The 20,381-nt window shown below is 47.0% G+C and overlaps 1 protein-coding gene across 3 annotated transcripts in view; it reads right to left on the reverse strand.

Annotated features, from left to right (window-relative positions):
- The window catches only part of fsd1l (fibronectin type III and SPRY domain containing 1-like), a 139,531-nt gene extending 121,045 nt beyond the window's left edge, over window positions 1-18,486 (reverse strand). For all 3 annotated transcript variants that reach the window (XM_072516969.1, XM_072516968.1, XM_072516970.1), the window contains exons 1-2: window positions 18,377-18,486; window positions 11,826-11,921 (exon numbers count right to left, since the gene is read on the reverse strand). In XM_072516969.1, coding sequence (XP_072373070.1) covers window positions 11,826-11,921; window positions 18,377-18,391 — 111 coding nt within the window. In that variant the 5' untranslated portion in view covers window positions 18,392-18,486. The remainder of the gene's footprint in view (window positions 1-11,825; window positions 11,922-18,376) is intronic.
- Window positions 18,487-20,381: the final 1,895 nt, after the last annotated feature.

A 20,381-nucleotide genomic window follows, 5' to 3' on the forward strand; every position in this document is an offset into this window, starting at 1 on the left:
TTGTTCTTAGACGGGACGTTCGCGAGTCTGGAAGCACTGACAGAAAAATATGGGTTGCCACCTGGGAATGCATTTCGCTATATGCAAGTGAGGGCATTTGTGAGGCAACAGGTGAGGGAATTTCCGCAGCTCCCGGCGCAAGAGATCCAGGACAGAGTGATTTCGGGGGCATGGGTGGGTGATGGTAGGGCGTCAGATATATATATAGGGAAATGAGAGACGATGGTCGAGGAGCTGAAGGGAAAATGGGAGGAGGAGCTGGGGGAAGAGATTGAGGAGGGGCTGTGGGCAGATGCCCTAAGTAGGGTAAACTCTTCGTCCTTGTGTGCCAGGCTCAGCCTGATACAATTCAAGGTTCTACACAGGGCGCATATGATGGGAGCAAGGCTGAGTAGATTTTTTGGAGTGGAGGATAGGTGCGGGAGATGCGCGGGAAGCCCGGCGAACCACACCCACATGTTTTGCTCATGTCCGGTATTGCATGGGTTCTGGGTGGGTGTGGCAAAAGTGATCTCGAAGGTGGTGGGGGTCCGGGTCAAACCAAGCTGGGGTTGGCTATATTTGGGGTTGCAGATGAGCCGGGAGTGCAGGAGGCGAGAGAGGCCGACGTGTTGGCCTTTACGTCCCTAGTAGCCCGGCGAAGGATTCTACTTATGTGGAAAGACGCTAAGCCCCCGGGTGTGGAGGCCTGGATCAACGACATGGCAGGGTTTATAAAACTAGAGCGGATAAAATGTGCATTAAGAGGTTCGGCTCAGGGGTTCACCGGGCGGTGGCAACCGTTCCTCGACTATCTCGCAGAGCGAAAAGGGAAAACAGGAAAGGCAGCAGCAGCAGCCGGGGGGGGGGGGGGGGGGGGGGGGGCTCATTTGGGTCTTCAGGGGTTTTATGTGTGTGTTTATATATTAGTTATCTAAATTTGATTTCACAAAGTTACTATTTTAGTTATTATTTCTGTTGTTTCTTATTTTGTTGTTGGCAGTTGCCGTTAGTTAGCATATTATTTATTTTAAAAACGATCAATGTATATATTATTACAAAGTTGTAAAATGGGAAATTTTTGTTTGATCGAAAAACTTTAATAAAATATATATTTTTTAAAATGGAACAAACAAATGAGCTGATTTCTGTCCTGTTCAGGAACCACATAAAGGGTGTCTTTTAACACCACACCATCATGCGTGGTCAGAGCATTTCTAAACCTATCGTATGGGGCTGGAAAGCTTCCTTTTAAAATCTCCCTGAGATTATTATCCTGCTTCTGGGCCTGCACTAAATCCTCGATATTAGCCCGTGAGACCTGAACTGCATTCACTGGTGCACTTTCAAGGGGGTGTCCACAAATATCCGTGCCTGGAACCTGCCTTAGCCAGTGCGTCGGCTTTTACATTTCCAGGGGGGGGAGGAACGATGGTGACTACAAACTTTGACTATTCCAAAGGTCCTGTTCTGTGCTCTCTCTAAAATGTGGCGGAGTAATGGGGCTGAAGGGATGGGTTTTCCGTCTGCGGAAACAAATCCACTTGCTTTCCACAGGGGTAGGAATTCCGTAAGGCTGTTGCGGACATAGAGGCTGTCCGAATATATGTCTGCTGGGCTGGGGAAGGAATCTGGGTGTTCCATTATATATGTGATGGTCGCAAGTTCTGCCGCCTGCGCGCCTAAGTGTCCTGGAAGTTTTATTGCTATTTCTTCTAGGGCGCGTCCTCGACGTAATTGCCGCATCCTGTTATGGGCTTCCCTTCTAATATTATGTAAGATCCATCCACATATTTCCTAATGGGTTCGCACGTGTCTGTGTGCTTGGGGCTCTGGGTTGAACTACCTATCTTTCTGGGGGGTGTTTTAGCAATAAAGACGCCTGTGTTGTGGTGTGGAGAGATAATTTCACATTCATGGGGGGTTCCGGGGTACTGTAGGTTATCGGCGAAAAAAGTGTGTGTCTTTGTCCTTTTAACAGTGATGTCCCATCCCTGCAAAAGAAGGGTCCATCTAGCTGCTCTTATTTGACTGACAGTACCGCCCTTAAGTTGTCCGTCCAGTAAAAGTTGGGTGGGGGTGTGTTCAGTGAGGATTGTGATGGGGTTCAGTCCGGTTATGCAAGAAAAATACTGCACTGCCCAAAAAACTGCGAGCAGGTGCCTTTCACAGGCTGAAAATCCCTGCTCCACAGCATTTAAAACTCTGGAGGCGTAAGCCACGGGCCTTAACTGTTCGTGCCGTTCCTGGAGGAGCATGGTCGAAAGGGTGCGGTCTGTGCTTGTTACCTTTATAGCGTAGGGGGAAAGCGGGTCTGGAACTTGTAGTGCGGGGGCTGCTATGAGTGCTCTTTTCAACGAGTCCACGGCATCCGTATGCTGCAAAAGCCATTCCCAGGGGACTCCTTTCTTTAGGAGGTCTGAGAGGGGTGCTGCCTTGCTGGCGAAACCGTCAATGTGGATTCGGCAGTAGCCAACCAGTCCTAAAAACGACCGGAGGGCTGAAACGTTCTGGGGAAGGGACAATTTAGCAATCGAGTCAATCCTTTTATGCTCGATCTCGCATTTACCGTGCGTGATAATTGTACCCAAATATATCACCTTGTTTTCCAAAATCTGGGCCTTTTTGGGGTTAACTTTACATCCAATTGTTTGTAGGAGTTCCAGGAGTTCGGACAGAAGCTCGATGTGCTCTTCCTTGGTGTCTGTCTGCAGTAGTAGGTCGTCTACGTACTGGACCAGACATTCGGGGCGAGAAAATTTGGCTAAACCATTTGCCAGCTGTCGGTGGAAAATGGAGGGGGAGTTGTGGAATCCTTGTGGCAGGCATGTCCACGTGTACTGCTGATTTTTAAAAGTGAAGGCAAATTTGTACTGGCACGCCTTTGCCAATGGAATGGACCAGAATCCATTACTGATATCCAAAACCGTAAAGTATCGGGAATTGAGTCCCTGCTTGAGCATGGGGCTTGTGGCTACTGTGGGGGTTGCTGCGGGGGTGATTTTGTTGAGTTCCCGGTAATCGATGGTCAGTCGTCATGATCCATCGGGCTTTCTCACTGGCCAAATCGGGGCATTATTAGTGGAGGCTACTGATCTAAGTACGCCCTGCTCTAATAAGCTGTTGATAACTTTTGCGATTTCTCCCTCTGCCTCTTGGGGAAATCCATATTGCTTTTGGGGTCTAGGGTCAGGTCCTGTGATTTGTACTGAACCAGTCATCCGGCCACAGTCATGTTTGTGGGTCGCGAATGCTGTCCTGTTCTTTTGTAAAACTGCCCTAACCTGCTTGTCCGTGCTAATCGTAGTCGGGTTAAACCAAAATTCGCCTACTGCGCTAATCTTGTTTGCATATTCTCCTATGGTGAGCGTTGCAGGGGCTCGTGCAGATTTTGCCATTCTCCAGACACACTGGTTGACTGGATCAAAGGATTGTGGGAATTCATAAAGTCTAGGCCCAAAATGTGTTCTGCTGTGTGGGGCAGGTCGACTAAAACTATGGGGTGCTTGGTGGTGATGTTGCCGATTTGTATGGGTACAGGGGCTGTGATGTGTCCCTGCTGTGAGTGGCCTGTAAAGCTGCTGAGGGTGATGGTGGCTGTAGTGGGCCACGTGTCCTTTTGAAACATGATGGAGGAATTTATTGTGGTGCGAGACCCTCCTGTGTCCCAGAGAAACTCGATGGGCTGTCCCTGTACTTTTGCTGCAACTACCGGTCGGCCGGACCTATCCCAAAGGGTGTCGCAGACCCAACTGGGGGAGCCCGAACACAGTCAGTCCGTTCCGTTGAGGTCCGTCTGATCTGAACGGGTGCTCACACTATGTATGGGCTCTGTCTTATTCTTATTCAGGGTGCCTGCCTGCTGTGCTCTCTGTGGCTTTCGTGGGGCCTTGCATTCTCTTGCAAAGTGTCCCAACTGTCCACAGTTGTAACACTCCTGTGACTTTTGTGGGGGGCTGTTCTTGCCTTCATTTACCCATGCGGGGTTCCGGTGTGCCTTAACTGCGTATATGTCCGCTTCTGCCTGCTGTTCTTCGGGATTTTTAACTGCGGGTTTGTTTTGTACGGACTGCTCCCAGGCACGGAACAATCTTTTTACGACCCATTTCTCATTATGAGCCTCCTCTGAGGGATCATAATTCGCACAAGCTTTTTGTCCTGTTTCTGTGGCATGGGAGATAAGGGTGCGGGTCCATTTGGCCATGTTGTCTGGGGACAAATGGGCGCGGTCTAAGTCTCCGAAAACTGCTGCAAAATGGATCCACAGGCGTCCAGCAAACGCTGTGGGGTGCTCGGATTTCTTTTGCCTGCACTTATTGAGGCCATCTACGGGGTCACCCCGGTTATACCCGATCGCGTCTAGGATCGCGGTATGCATTTCTGCAAGGCTGCCTCCTCCTACATTCTGTGGGTCGGGAAGGGCTGCTACGACCGAAGGGTCTAAACTCAAAACTGTGAGCTTCACGTGCTCTCGCTCATCCAGGCCGTACATGGTCGCCTGCTGCTTTACTCTGGCAAAGAAGTGGTGGGGGTCTGAGGTGGAGAGGAACGGTGTGATTTTCTCACCACGTCCCGTAATTGGGTCACTGTTAAGGGGGTGGTGTACAGAAATTCTGTGTCGTCCGATGTGGCTGTGCGGTGGGTGGTGACTGGGTTCATTGGAGCCTGAACTTTCTGCTCTGTGAAGGGTTGGGGCGCTTTTCTCTTCTGGGGCTTTCCCTGCGCACATGTTCCCTGAACATATCTCTGCGCTGTCTCATTTAACTCTTCCCAATCAGGGCCGTCTTCCTCGTCTAACGGTGATCCAAAGGTTTCCTGGAATGCATTTTGAACTGAAAGCCGAAACTGCAGTTCTGCAATCTGCTTCCGGCACTTTGCCTGATCTAATGAGCTTTGTCTTTGCTCCATGGTAGCAGCATGGAGTGCTCTTAACGCTGCCTTCAGGTCACTACGCTGCCTCTGCAATGCCTCTACCTGTTTCTCGGTTTCCTCTCCTGCCAGGACTGCACGTTGGGTGTCCTGATAGGCCTTTTCGTACTGGGACTGGAAGCTGCTTAAGTGCGCCAGACAAGACTGGTGTGCCCTCTTGGCATCATCCATCTCTCCGTCTTTTGCTGCCAACTTCCTCCTTAACTCTACGTTCTCTCTTTCTACCTCACTGACATCGACCTTGCTCATTCAATGTATGCCTTCTGTCTCTCTTTCCAGAGGGTCCTAACGACCTCAGCTGTGCCTCGCAATTGTGCCAAGCAGGACACGATTGCCATCGGCTAGCAAGCTTTTCCTAAGCTCTTCTTGTGAATCTCGCTCAGGTTCTCCCACCAATTATGTCCTATACTCCCGGGACTGGTTTCCTCATTGTTACAGAATTCGCTCCAAAGGGGCCATCCTTTCCCTTTGAGGTACTTCCTGATTTCCTCGTCCCAAACGGGACACTATCCTACTCTGCTGCTGCTGGTCGCTGCGACCACAAATTCTTCGGGGTTCATGAGGCGTTGCATTGCCTGCATTGCCATCTTTCCCATCTGAAAGCTTTCTTAAAATTTGAAACAAGTGGTATTAAGGCGGTGCTGTAATTACGGGTACGGCTTTCGCTATTTTCCCGTATACAAACTCCCGACAGTTTTGTCGCAACAAAAAATCTATCAGTTTACCTTATTGCCCTGTTGGTTACGCATGCATTTAACACACTTCCGAATTAAGACGATTGATCAGAACTGCTTGAACACTTGTGGTTTTCTGTCCCAGTTGGATCTCTAATTCAAATTTTTGGGTTCTCCCGGAGTGGTGAAGCCACTTCTAGATCGGGTCCTGGCGGAGTCGTCAGTAATATGTTGCTAACTTTGGTTGGTTCAATTGGCTCTGTCTTATAAACTTTGCTCTCGAGTCGTCAGGTATCTTTATGATACCGCCACGAGGTTCAAGTTCAAGTAATGATCAATAACTCAATACACCAATTAGTAAGATTCAAATCAAAGTACATTTATTTACACACAGTCAAATCTACTCATGCATAAATGCTACTGTCTAAGCTACTTCTACAACTAACAGGCGTATACTTAGCTTCGGACTGGCCCACCAGGTCAAGGGAACAAATGGCCTTTCGTTCGGGTTCGGAGTCTGCGGGATTCAAGGGCTGATATGGACTGGTAGCTAGGAGCACCTATCTCGTAGCGAGCGTTGATTTGAGACTTACTGTCTTTTGGCGGTAGCTGAACAGGTCACTGTCAAGGGTTGGTTCGCGTTGATGAGTGACCCTGTCAAGAAGGACGATTTGAACTTGGTGGCTTTACTTTATAGTCCCCAGGGGCTTCCCACCTTTCGGGGCGGACCCCGTACCTGATTTCAAGTGATTGGACTTCGTTCCAATCGCTTGGTTCAATTTCTCCAATACTGGAGCGGTTCCCTGATCGATGGGCGGACTTTAGGTGTCCGTTAACCTCTTTTGTGTTGGCTCCTGCTGGCGCCAAGGAGTCTGGCTTGGCTTTGTTTACCTTAAGTGTTTCGATTGTTCCTGGGGATCGCTCATTAGTATGTAGATGGCCGCTACATTATTGTGCAGATTGTTGCTGGTACCGTGCTGCCTGGGCTTTTGCAGAGTTTAATACACAGTAACTTGCACCTGCTAGTTTCTGCCTGCGTTGGCTGAATTTCCCTTCAGCCTTTGCTGTTCTCCATTTTACATCAGGAATTGGCCAACCCAGGTGGCTACACCATAAGACACAGGAGCGGAAGTAAGGCCATTCGGCCCATCAAGTCCACTCCACCATTCAATCATGGCTGATTTCAACTCCATTTACCCGCTCTCTCTCCATAGCCATTAATTCCTCGAGAAATCAAGAATTTATCGACTTCTGTCTTAAAGACACTCAACGTCCCGGCCTCCACCGCCCTCTGTGGCAATGAATTCCACAGACCCACCACTCTCTGGCTGAAGGAATTCCTCCTCACCTCTGTTCTAAAGTGACTCCCTTTTATTCTAAGGCTGTGCCCCCGGGTCCTAGTCTCCCCTGCTAATGGAAACAACTTCCCTATGTCCACCCTATCTAAGCCATTCATTATCTTGTAAGTTTCTATTAGATCTCCCCTCAACCTCCTAAACTCCAATGAATATAATCCCAGGATCCTCAGACGTTCATCGTATGTTAGGCCTACCATTCCTGGGATCACCATGAATAGGCCCAACTCTCTGAAGTACCAAAAAGTATCACCTACGTCAACGCTCTGACCAAGAAAGCACAACATCATCTATACTTCCTCAGGAAACTAAGGAAATTCTGCAGCTCCACATTGACTCTTACCAACGTTTACAGATGCACCATAGAAAGCATCCCATCTGGCTGCATCACAGCCTGTTGAGGCAACTGCTTGGCCCAAGACCGCAAGAAACTAGAGAATCCTGAACACAGCCCAGTCCATTACGCAAACCCACCTCCCATCCATTGACCGTCTACACCTTTGCTGCCTTGGGAAAGACTCCTCCCATCCGGGTTATTCACTCTTCCAACCTCTTCCATCGGGCAGAAGATACAAAAGTATGAGAACACGCACTAATAGGTTCAAAAACAGCTTCTTCCCTGCTGTTACCAGACTCCAGAATAATTCTCTTATGGGCTGATCTGATCTGGTCACACATCTTCTCAACTGTATGCTCACATGTTGCTTGTGCCTATATATTTACATTGTGTATTTATGCATGTCCTATGTTTTTTTCATGTATGGAATGATGTGTCTGGACTGTATGCAGAACAATACTTTTCACTGTACCTCAGTGCACATGACAATAAAACCAAACAAATTTCCCAGAGCTATTAAATTGGAAACAATGGTGTTGAAAACTGTCCGTTTACTTTTGGCGTTGTAAGGTATCCCTTTACACTTGAGATGAAAGGAGATTTGGGATCAGAGATAACCGATTAGAATTTCCACTGGGATACCATGGAGGAAAGGACAGAAAAGCCAATTCAAAAATCAGGCTAATTGCTTGCCAATAATTCCAGAAATACCAGAGAGGGTTTGCAGATTACTCAAAACCAAACTGCAGTCAACTGAAGCAAGAAAGGATTGAATTAGTCAGGCCTGCACCTGGAGTGAAAATGAGTACCCTAAAGTTTTGACCATACACTGAGTGGGAGCCCACACTCAGTATGAAAGGTTCTCCAGGAAAACTCTGACTGTGAAAGTAAAAGAACAGAAATAAAATTCATGGGAGCTATGAATCACTTTTGATTAATTCCAGGAGAGTTGAATGTCTACTTAAGTTAGAATCATGGAATTTACAGTGCAGGAGGCCATTCTGTCCATCGAGTCTGCACCGGCCTTTGGAAAGAGCACCCTACTTAAGCCCACACCTCCACCTTATCCCCATAACCCAGTACCCCCACCTATGCTTTTTGGACACTAAGGGGCAATTTAGCATGGCCAATTCACCTCATCTGAAGATCTTTGGACTGTGGGAGGAACCGGAGCAGCCGGAGGAGATCCATGCAGACACGGGGAGAAGGTGCAAACTCCACACAGACAGTCACCCAGGGCCAGGATTGAACCCAGGTCCCTGAAGCTGTGAGGCAGCAGTGTTAACCACCGTGCCGCCCATTCATCACATAACAAAATTTAGGTTTTCAGCTGTCATTAAACATTAGAAAGAAGCAATTTCTGTTTGGTAATTTGAAGCACAAGTTGTCTTCGAAAAGAAAATAGGGTTTAATAAATACTGTTCTTTAAAAGTTTCATAACAGGAAATCTTGTTGTGTCTTCTCTTAGCTAATAGAAAATTTGAACTTTCAGTAGCTATTAGTCCCACTATGGCAGCTGGGGAAGTTAAATAAATCTGAAACTAAAAAGCTAGTATCATTAATGGTGGCCATTAAACTACCAGATTGTCGTAAAACCTCATCTGTTCACCAAGGTCCTAGCCTGTCTGACCTATATGTGACTCCAGACCTAGAGCAATGTAAATATCACATAACTACCCTATGAAATCACTTTGTAAGCCACTCAGTTTTATTCAAAGTGGCAGCTCAACTCCAAGGGCAACTAGGGTTGGGTTATAAATGCTCATCTTTTCAACTGCACCCACATCCTGTGAATGAATAAAATTAGATACCTTAAAGGTAGTAGTAATGTACTTGAGCTGCATTGACTTTATTGTTTTTTTTCTTCTGCATCTTCTTTGTCTTAGTCATTGGCAGTGCTGGCTTTGGGATCTAATTTATATAGTCAGAGCTTGCACTGTTGTTTAGTCAGTATCATAGAAGTCCAAAAGTCCCTCTTTAATTCTACCAAGTCTTGAAGTAAACACTAGGTGAGTTAATATAAATGGTCAATCAAGAGACAGCAAGTATTTGGCTCTGGTATAATGGTTTTGGAAAGTTCCTTTCTTTCTTCTACCTTGTCTTTGAGGTGGGACATGAAGTGGAGTGAAGTTTGAAATGTCAGAGGTCACAAAAGGACAGGAAAAGTACCTTTTTATAATACTGCAGCATTCCTATGAATCAACGGTACAGATGTAGCTGATAATACCGTAAGAACATCTGTTTAAATTTCTATATTCGCATTTACCCTCAAGGATCCTTGCCTAACAAGAATCTATCTTCCTCCACCATAATAATATTAAATGACCCCACCTCCACCACCCTCTGAGGCAGAGTTCCAAAGTCATACAACTCTCAAAAGACATTTTGTCCACATCTCTTTCCTAAAAGAGTGACCTCTAAACAATGCCCCATAGTTCTGGACTCACCCACAAGAATAAACATCCTTTCCACGTCACCCTTATAATAGGGGGCAAAGAAATGGCTGAGTAACTAAACACATACTTTGGTTCTGTCTTCACAAATAAAGACACAAATCATATATCAGAAATGTTGGGGAACGTAGGGTTTAGCGAGAGGGAGCAACAAAAGGAGATTAATATTAATAGAGAAATAATTTGGGGAAATTGATGGGTTTGAAGGTTGATTAAACCCCAGGGCCTGATAATCTACATCCCAGAGTACTTAAGGAAGGGGCTCTACAAATAGTGGATATAATATTGGGCAGCCATTTTCCAGGATTTCATAGACACTGGAACAGTTCCTACAGATTGGAGGGTAGCTAATGTAACTCCACTATTTAAAAAGGGAAGTAGAGAGCAAACAGGAAATTATGGATCAGTAAGCCCGACATCAGTAGTGGGGAAAATTCTAGAATCCATTATCAAAGATTGTATAGCAGAGCACAGATTGGACAGAGACAGCATGGATTTATGAAGAGGAAATCATGCTTCACAAATTTACTGGAATTCTTGGAGTATGTAACTAGTAGAGTTGACTAGGGGGAGCCAGTGGATGTGGTATATTTGGTCTTTCAAAAAGATTTTGACAAAGTTCCGCATGAGAGAATAGTGTTTAAAATGAAAGTGCATGGAATTAGGGGTAGTGTTTTAAGAGGAGCAAAAATGAGAAGCAGACTATTATCTGAATGGCCGTAAATTAGGAGAGGGGAATGTGCAACGGGACCCGAGTGTCCTCGTACATCTCTCACTGAAGTAAGTATGCAGGTATAGCAGGTGGAAAAGGCAGCAAATGGTATATTGGCCTTCCTAGCATGTGGACTGGAATACAGGAGCAGGGATGTCTTGATGCAATTATACAGAGCCTGGGTGAGGCCACACCTGGAATACTGTTTGCAATTTTGGTCTCCTTATCTGAGGAAGGATGTTCTTGCTCTAGGGAGAGTGCAGCAAAGGTTTATCAGACTGATTCCTGGGATTGCGGGTCTGACGAATGAGGAGAGATTGAATCGGTTAGGATTGTATTTGCTGGAGTTAAGAAGAATGAAAAGGGATCTTCTAGAAACCTATAGAATTCTAACAGGACTAGACAGGGTAGATGCAGGAAGGATGTTCCCAATGGTGGGGTTGACTGACCTCCTCCTGCTCCTATTTTCTATGTTTCTAAGTTACTCCCCACTCTTCTAAACTCCATTGGAAACAAGCCCAGTCTGTGTAACCTTTTTGTCCTTCATGTGACAGTGACAGCTCTCTGGAAAAAAAAGCAACTGGAAGACCAGACATTTGAGAAAGGCTGCTTTCTCTGCCAATGTAGTGCATGCACAGTTGTACTGCTTTACTCTGTGGCGTCATTGAGTGCAAGAGATCATAACTCTGTTCATTCCCTCAAACTCAATGTGATACTTGTCCTCTCCATTTGGTGAATCATTTTTATAAGCAATCCTAATGAGAATGAAACCGAAGAACAAAATTAACAATTGTAGAGAGTGGATTTTGGAACCAAATATGGCTATTTTATTCAAATCAAAATACAAAACAGATTTTGCCTCGATAATTTCCTTTAAATTTATCTTTTTCAATGGCATATTATGTGCAAACCCTGGCAGCTCACTCATCAATGCCTGAAACATTTTGCTATTCTCTGCATGGTCTCGGTTTTTAAAATCGGGCTGCTTTTGCTGTCCAGCCAATGATGTTTTGGTTTTCGGCACATACGCAGACAAGTGCATATGTGCAGAGGAACATCGGTGGCCATCTTGCGTTGGCAGGAGATGGTGTTTGAGAAAAGCTGTGGCTTCAAAGTAAAATCTTAATGAGATCATACAATCAGCTTTTGCTTAAATGCTACAAATATATTGCACTGTTCATAATGATAATCTTCACTTTGTCAAGAGTATTCAGCAATTTATTTAGTTCATCATTTACTTTGATATATTTGTATACAGTTGAATTGCAATCACCAAGTTTCCATATAGACAATTAAATGAAAGAAGTATGAATGGAGAAAAAAGTTTAAATGAGTCAATCAAGTACATGTTTGCATTTAAGAAATGTGATTCTAGAGAAGTACTACCTGAACATTTTTTAAAGTATGGTTCAACGTCTCAATGAAATTCTGTATTTCATCATCTTTGTTTGCCAGCGTTGTGATAATTCTTTGCAATGCGTCCTACAATAAAGAAAAATATGTTAGCCACCTAAGAAAGTGACATTCTACCTTGTGCTACCACCAATATTGCATTCTATGTAGATATGGAAGCTTGTGCTAAGGTTTCTTGTGAAAGCATTAGGCATATATGTGTACTACATGGACAGCTTTATCCTTCATGTTTCCAGCATTGTTTTGATTAAAGGGAGTGCAATTTTGACAACCATAGGTTCACCTGTGTCTTGTCTCAGAGACCAAAAGGTGGTGGTTTCATTATAATGTCATGCAATCAAATGCACCAGTTTATCGCAACATGGCAGACATCCTATGGTCCCAAAGATTGATTGTGGATAAAAGGAAATGGCTTAGTACTTTGCACCACATTTCACTTCCCCATTTTTCCTGGGTCTATGTCTGGGATAGCGAACACCAAAGATTCACAACCAGCTGAGTGAAGAAATTTCTCCTCAGTCCCAAATGATTAACCCCTCATCTTAAGGCATTCTTTCCATGTTATAGATTCTCCAGAATAAGCTGTTTATCCTATCATGCCCCTTCAGAATCTTGTATGCTTTGATGAGTTAACCTTTCACTCTTCTAAACTCCAGAGAGTATAGGCCCAATTCACTCGGTCTCATAGGGCAACCTCCTCATCTAGCACCCAATCTAATGAACCTTTTCTGTGCCAAGGCAAGAATATCTTCCTTTAGAAATGAAGTCTAAACTGCACATAGTACTCCAGCCTTGTACAATTGTAGCAACATTTATTTATGTACTCCAATCCCTTGCAATAAAGAACATTAGCCTTTTAATTGCTTCCTGCACTTGGCACAATTCCAAGCATCAATATTGCAAGTTTCACATATTTTAAAAATATTTAGCATTTCTATTCTTCCCAAAGTGAATAACCCCACACACTAGATCTGCCACCTCGTTGCCCATTCACTTAACCTATCAAAAACTGTATTTGCATATAAACAAAAGCAAATTACTGCGAATGCTGGAATCTGAAACAAAAACAGAAAATATTGGACAATCTCAGCTGCTGTCAGACCTGCTCAGATTGTCCAGTATTTTCTGTAAATATATTTGCAGCTTCTTTGCATTATCCTCACAGACTACATTCTCACCAAGTTTTGGATCATCAGCAAACTTTTGTGTAGCTGCAGCTATACAAAACCCTGGTGAGACCCCACTTGGAGTACTGTGAGCAGTTCTGGGAGCGTAGAGTAGGCTCACAAAAATGATACCTGGATTACAAGGGTTGAGTTACGAGGAGGGATTACTCAAAATAGACCTTTTTTTGCTAGAATTTAGAAGGCTAACCGGTGATCTGATGAAAGTATTCAAGATATTAACAGGGAAAGACAGGGTAGATAAAGGTAAACTGTTTCCACTGGTTCTAAAACTAGGGGGCATAGTCTAAAAATTTGGACTAGACCATTCAGGAGAGATGGGTGGTAGAGATTGGAACTCTCTCCCACAAACAGCAGTTGAACAGCAACTTAGATCTTGTTAATTTTAAAGCTGAGATAGCTAGATTTTTGTTAAGCAAAAATATTAAGGGATTATGGGCCAAAGATTTATATATGGAGTTAGGTCACAGATCAGCCATCGTCTCATTGAATGGTGGGACAGGCTTAAGAGGCTGAATGGCCTACTCCTGTTCCTATATTCCTATCTTTGCTACATTACTGGGTATCTTTTGCCCAAGTTATTAATATAGATTGTAAACAATGGAGGTCCAACACTGACCCTCATGGCACTCCACAAGTGGCAGCCTGGCAACTTGAAATGCCCTGTTTATCCTCATTGCTTCCCTTCCACTATCCAAATGAATATATTAACACCCACACTCCGCAACTCCATGAGCCCTTCCCCCAACTCCATGAGCTCTTCTCTTGTGTCTCACCCTTTTGTGTGGCACCTTATTTAATGTCTCAGCCTCAGTGCTTAAAATTAAGGTGCAATCACTCATCAGCAATACACTGTCTTCGATTCTAGTGGCCCTGCATTTATTTTTATTACAATATTTTCTTGTCAGTGATTATAAAATTTACCAAATCATTTACTCGATTCTGGTTTTTTAAAGAACAAAGAGAAATCAAGTAAACCTCCCGAGTGTAGGTCAGATATGTCATCTTCATTCAATCGAGTGCAAATGAAATCTGTAGCAAAACATTAACCCTACTGACTTGCATGATACCAACATTTTTTTATCTACGCTATCATAATCACCAACCTGCAGCCACCATATCCTACAGTGACATTTGACGTACATTTAGAGCAAAGTGAAGTACAGCACAGGAACAGGTCCTTCAGCCCTCCAAGCCTGCGCCGGCCATGCTGCCCGTCTAACCTAAAATCTTTGACACTTCCGGCATCCGTACCCTCTATTTCCATCCTATTCATGCATTTGTCAAGACACCCATTAAACGTCATTAGCATACCCGCTTCCACCACCTCCTCCGGCAGCAAGTTTCAGGCACTCACTACACTCTGTGTAAAAAAACTCCCCTTGTACATCTCCTCTAAAACTTTGCCCCTCGCACCTTAAACCTTTGTCCTCAAGTAATTAACTCTTCCACCCTGGGAAAAAGCTTCTGACTGTCCACTCTTTCCATACTCCTCATAATTTTGTAGACTTCTATCAGGTCACCCCTCAACCTCTTGTCGTTCCAGTGAGAACAGAGCCAGTTTATCCAACTTCTCCTCATAGCTAATGCCCTCCATACCAGCAACATCTTGGTAAACCTCTTCTGTACCCTCTCCAGAGCTTCCACAGAATTGAACACTATATTCCAAGTGTGGCCTAACTAAGGTTCACCTAACACCTGCAGCATGACTTGCTAATTTTTATACTCAATGCCCCGTCCATTGAAGGGGAGACATTGAAGGCAAACATGCTGTATGTATGCCTTCTTGACTACCTTCTCCACCTTTATTGCCACTTTCAGTAATCTATGGACCTGTACACTTAGATCCCTCTGCCTGTCAATACTCTCAAGGGTTCTGCCATTTACTGTTTATTTCCCATCTGTATTAGACCTTCCAAAATGCATTATCTCACATTAGTGCAGATTAAACTCCATCTGCCATGTCTCCGCCCAAGTCTCCAACCGATCTATATCCTGCTGTATCCTCTATGACAGTCCTCATCGCTATCCGCAATTCCACCACCTTTATCGTCAGACCAGTTACATTTTCCTCCAAATCATTTATATATACTACAAATAGCAAAGGTCCAAGCACTGATCCCTGCGGATTCAGGCAAACCCACGTCGACATAGTCAGTTTCACTCGCCCCAGTCTTTCCACCTCCCCAACATGCCTGCAGATTTTTTTTCGACACAAACCCTATTGCGAAGAGATGTGACAGACTGTCACACGTCAAAAAGTGTTGAGACCCACACCCAATCACCAAGAGCCAAGCAAGATTTAATTTAGTCCAAATGAGCAATCTTGTCAGTGGTTCTAATCATATTCTCTGAATCTTAGGGAAGCTCTTTTCTTCCAAATTACACTGTTACTGGTTTCACATACACTGAGCAAGCAGATCAATCTGCAAATCCACTAATCCTGTAAATGCTTTTGTCACAGAGGGTTGAATCAGCCAGCAGTCACCCCATTTTTGGCTCAGACTAGATATAGATTAGGTTTTATTGCAAGATAACAAAGCAGACTTTCACACACGACCCTTTAAAATATGGTTAATCTTGACTCAGAGTTCAATTTCGTGTTCAGTATAACAATGGAATAAAGGCTTAAATATTAGCACCCAGTCACACAAATGATCGCAAGAACATCTGCCAAATTGACTACTTCCAGAAAATGTAACACTGTCTCCATGGAAGCAAGTTTGTAGCACTTTGGGCACAGATACTCAGTGTATATATACTTGCTGAAGGATAAGATGTGAAAAAAAAACACACTGCAATGAATGGGTCGTAACTCGGCCAACACCCTACATTAGTACCAGTATTGATCTGCAAGTCTGATATCCTGTGAACTGCCATACCCGGCCAGGATGGAGATTGCTTAACACATTACAGTGATGCAGCATTTTCAATCCTCTGGGGATGTGAATAACCAAACACTGCCTCTTCCCATCTTCACCTCCCACCCGCCCGCCCGCCCCCCCCCCCCCCCCCCCAGCCCCCACTGTCCGTTCCCACCCTCACCTACCCATCCCACCACCCCTGCCCATCCTCACCTCCCCCCCCACTGCCCCTGCCCACCGTCACCTCCCCTGCCCATCCTCACCTCTCTTCCCACCCCCCTGCCCATCCTCACATCTCTCCCCCACCGCCCATGCACATCCTCGCCACCCCTGCCCATCCTCACCTACCCCTCCCGCCGCCCATGCCCTTCCTCATTTCCCCCTCCCACCACCCCTGCCTATCCTCACCTCCCCCTCCTACCGCCCATCCTCATCGCCCCTTCCCACCCTTCCACCGCCCATCCTCATCGCCCCTTCCCACCCTTCCACCGCCCATCCTCATCTCCTCCACCCCATCCTCACCTCCCCCTCCCATCGCCCCTGCCCATCCTCACCTCCCCCTCCCATCTACCTGCCCATCCTCACCTCCCCCTCCCATCGCCCCTGCCCATCCTCACCTCCCATTGCCCCTGCCCATCCTCACCTCCCCCTCCCATCGCCCCTGCCCATCCTCACCTCCCCCTCCCATCGCCCCTGCCCATCCTCACCTCCCCCTCCCATCGCCCCTGCCCATCCTCACCTCCCCCTCCCATCGCCCCTGCCCATCCTCACCTCCCCCTCCCACCGTTCCTGCCCATCCACACCTCCCCCTCCCATCACCCCTTCCCATCCTCAGCTCCCCCTCCCACCACCCCTGCCCATCCTCACCTCCCCTTCCCATCGCCCCTGCCCATCCTCACCTCCCCCTCCCACCGCCCCTGCCCATCCTCACCTCCCCTGCCCATCCTCACCTCCTAACAAGAGGAAAATAAAATCAATAAACAACAAACTGAATAGAACTGACCTAAAGGGGCCCGAATGCCTGGGATTATTCTGTTGTTATGCAGGGGGGGGGGGGGGGGGGGAAGCTGCAGCCATGGGTCAGGGTTAGGGGTGAATCTGTCACCCCAGTCGGGGTCGGGGTGAGCTGCAGCAAAGGGTATGGGTTAGGGGTGAATCTGTAACCCCAGTCGGGGTGGGGGGGCTGCAGCCATGGGTCAGGGGTGAAACTGTAACCCCAGTCGGGGTAGGGGGGGGGGGGGGGGCTGCAGCCATGGGTCAGGGTTAGGGGTGAATCTGTAACCCCAGTCGCAGTAGGGGGGGCTGCAGCCATGGGTCAGGGTTAGGGGTGAATCTGTAACCCCAGTCGGGGTGGGGGGCTGCAGCCATGGGTCAGGGTTAGGGGTAGGGGTGAATCTGTAACCCCAGTCAGGGTACGGGGGGGGGGGCTGCAGCCATGGGTCAGGGTTAGGGGTAGGGGTGAATCTGTAACCCCAGTCGGGGTAGGGGAGGGGGGGGGGGGGGGCTGCAGCCATGGGTCAGGGTTAGGGGTGAATCTGTAACCCCAGTCGGGGTAGGGGGGGGGGGGGGCTGCAGCCATGGGTCAGGGTTAGGGGTAGGAGTGAATCTGTAACCCCAGTCGGGGTAGGGGGGGTGGGGGCCTGCAGCCATGGGTCAGGGTTAGGGGTAGGAGTGAATCTGTAACCCCAGTCGGGGTAGGAGGGGGCCTGCAGCCATGGGTCAGGGTTAGGGGTAGGGGTGAATCTGTAACCCCAGTCGGGGTAGGAGGGGGGCTGCAGCCATGGGTCAGGGTTAGGGGTAGGGGTGAATCTGTAACCCCAGTCGGGGTAGGAGGGGGGCTGCAGCCATGGGTCAGGGTTAGGGGTAGGGGTGAATCTGTAACCCCAGTCGGGGTAGGAGGGGGTCTGCAGCCATGGGTCAGGGGTAGGGGTGAATCTGTAACCCCAGTCGGGGTAGGGGGGGGGGGCTGCAGCCATGGGTCAGGGTTAGGGGTAGGGGTGAATCTGTAACCCCAGTCGGGGTAGGAGGGGGGCTGCAGCCATGGGTCAGGGTTAGGGGTGAATCTGTAACCCCAGTCGGGGTAGGAGGGGGGCTGCAGCCATGGGTCAGGGTTAGGGGTAGGGGTGAATCTGTAACCCCAGTCGGGGTAGGGGAGGGGGGGGGGGGGGCTGCAGCCATGGGTCAGGGTTAGGGGTGAATCTGTAACCCCAGTCGGGGTAGGGGGGGGGGGGGGGGCTGCAGCCATGGGTTAGGGGTAGGGGTGAATCTGTAACCCCAGTCGGGGTAGGAGGGGGGCTGCAGCCATGGGTCAGGGTTAGGGGTAGGGGTGAATCTGTAACCCCAGTCGGGGGGGGGGGGGGGTGAGCGGGCTCCTCTCTCACTAACGCCTCAGACCCGTCGCTATCGCCGGCGATGCGATGATGACGGACCCGACTCATCCGTATTTCAAACCGGATGGGAAAAAACAGGCACTTACCCGCTGGGAGTCCATGGTGAAGACCACCGGCGGCCACTGACACCTCCCCCGAAAACAAGACGCCTGGGGCCCGGACACTTACCCCAGACCCGCCCCCGGTCCGCTCTACCGCGCATGCGCGGCAACCGGCGGCACCAGGCAGATATCAATATTAATGAGGGCCGAGCGACGTCACAGTCGGTGACGCTCTGACTTTGACCGCGCGGGGCTCAGAAAGCTGCTCACTGAGGTCTCATTAACCCACAATTTACCCGGATAGTGTGGCCGTGGGGCAGCAATTTGTGGTGACTGAGGGAGAGAGTGCCATTGAATAGCAGCTCGCCTTCAACCCACTGGTTATTTCGAAGAACTTGCACATTGAATTCAAACTAAACTTCACCGCAGAAAGTTTGGGCTAATATTGTCAGCATGAGATTAAAAATGACATGCTGTTGAAGTTTTTCATCTTGAACGCATCAGGATAGATTTGCTCCTATCGCTTCTCGACCTTTTGGCTAACATCAAGTGTGAAATCAGGTGTAATGCCTGGATCTGGTATGTCTCTCTTGTGGGGACCATGAATTGGATTCAATTTGAATTAGACTTTGGACCAGGCAAGGAGATGGTTAGGGGTTTGCCCCTGTCCACTCTGTGCTTTGGCTTTGTAACTCCGATAAAGGAATAATAAAAAGTACATATTTTCTCCTGTAGCGGTGAGTATAACAAGCAACAAGCTTTGACAGCTTGTCTCTTCTCAGCAAAACCCAAGCCTAAGAATCCTATTAATGTGATTATTGTCATTGTAATGTCTGGAATTAAAAAGTCTCATGGTGACCATGACACCATTATCAATTGTTGTAAAAACCCACCTGGTTCACTAATGTCCTTTAGGGAAGGAAATCTGCCATCCTTACCTGGCCTCCATGTGACTAGACCCACAGAAATGTGGTTGACTGTTAGCTTCCCCCTCAAGGGCAATTAGGGATGGAAAATAAATGCTGACACAACCTACGAAGCCTACATCCCATCCCAAGAACAAAGTTTTAAAAATCAACCTCTTTGGCACAGAAATGGAACAATTATTACTTTTGTGCCTCGTTCATGCACATAATAAACTAATGTGGCAGGGGGATGGGAACCGATGCAGGAAGTTGGAAGGTAGTAAAACAGGGACAGAAATAAAAGGCAGTAAGGGGGAAAGTGTAAGGCAGAGAAGCCATAGTCAAAAATCAAAAAGGGCGACAGTACAAGTTACAGTGACTGAGGGGAGCTCAGTGAATAGGACCAGGAATACTAAAAGAAATAAAACGGGAAGTGAAAACATTAATGGTAAGCGACGTGGCAGTTTGTTACATGAAGATATGGGTTCAACGACAAGGAAAATTAGGAGAAAGGCTAAGAGGAAATATAACTTAGGAGAGGTTACTGATCGAGGTGTTAAGATTCAGAACAGAGGTAAAAAAGCCAACATAAGTGTACTTTACCTGAATGCTCGTAGTATTCGGAATAAGGTAAATGAGTTGATGGCGCAAATCATCGTGAATGATTATGATTTAGTGGCCATTACTGAAACATGGTTAAAGGATGGTCACAACTGGGAGTTAAATATCCAAGGGTATCAAACTTTTCGGAAGGACAGAGTGGATGGTAAGGGAGGTGGTGTAGCCCTGTTATTTAAGGATGACATCCGGGCAACAGTAAGGGATGACATCGGTGCTATGGAGGATAAGGTTGAATCCATTTGGGTGGAAATCAGGAATAGTAAGGCGAAAAAGTCACTGATAGGAGTAATCTATAGGCCACCAAATAGTAACATTATGGTGGGGCAGGCAATAAACAAAGAAATAACATGCATGTAGAAATGGTACAGCAGTTATCATGCGGGATTTTAATCTACATGTTGATTGGTTTAACCAGGTCGGTCAAGGCAGCCTTGAGGAGGAGTTTATAGAATGTATCCGCGATAGTTTCCTAGAACAGTATGTAATGGAACCTACGAGGGAACAAGCGGTCCTAGATCTGGTCC

This window comes from Scyliorhinus torazame, chromosome 9 (assembly GCF_047496885.1).
Source record: "Scyliorhinus torazame isolate Kashiwa2021f chromosome 9, sScyTor2.1, whole genome shotgun sequence".
NCBI lineage: Eukaryota > Metazoa > Chordata > Chondrichthyes > Carcharhiniformes > Scyliorhinidae > Scyliorhinus > Scyliorhinus torazame.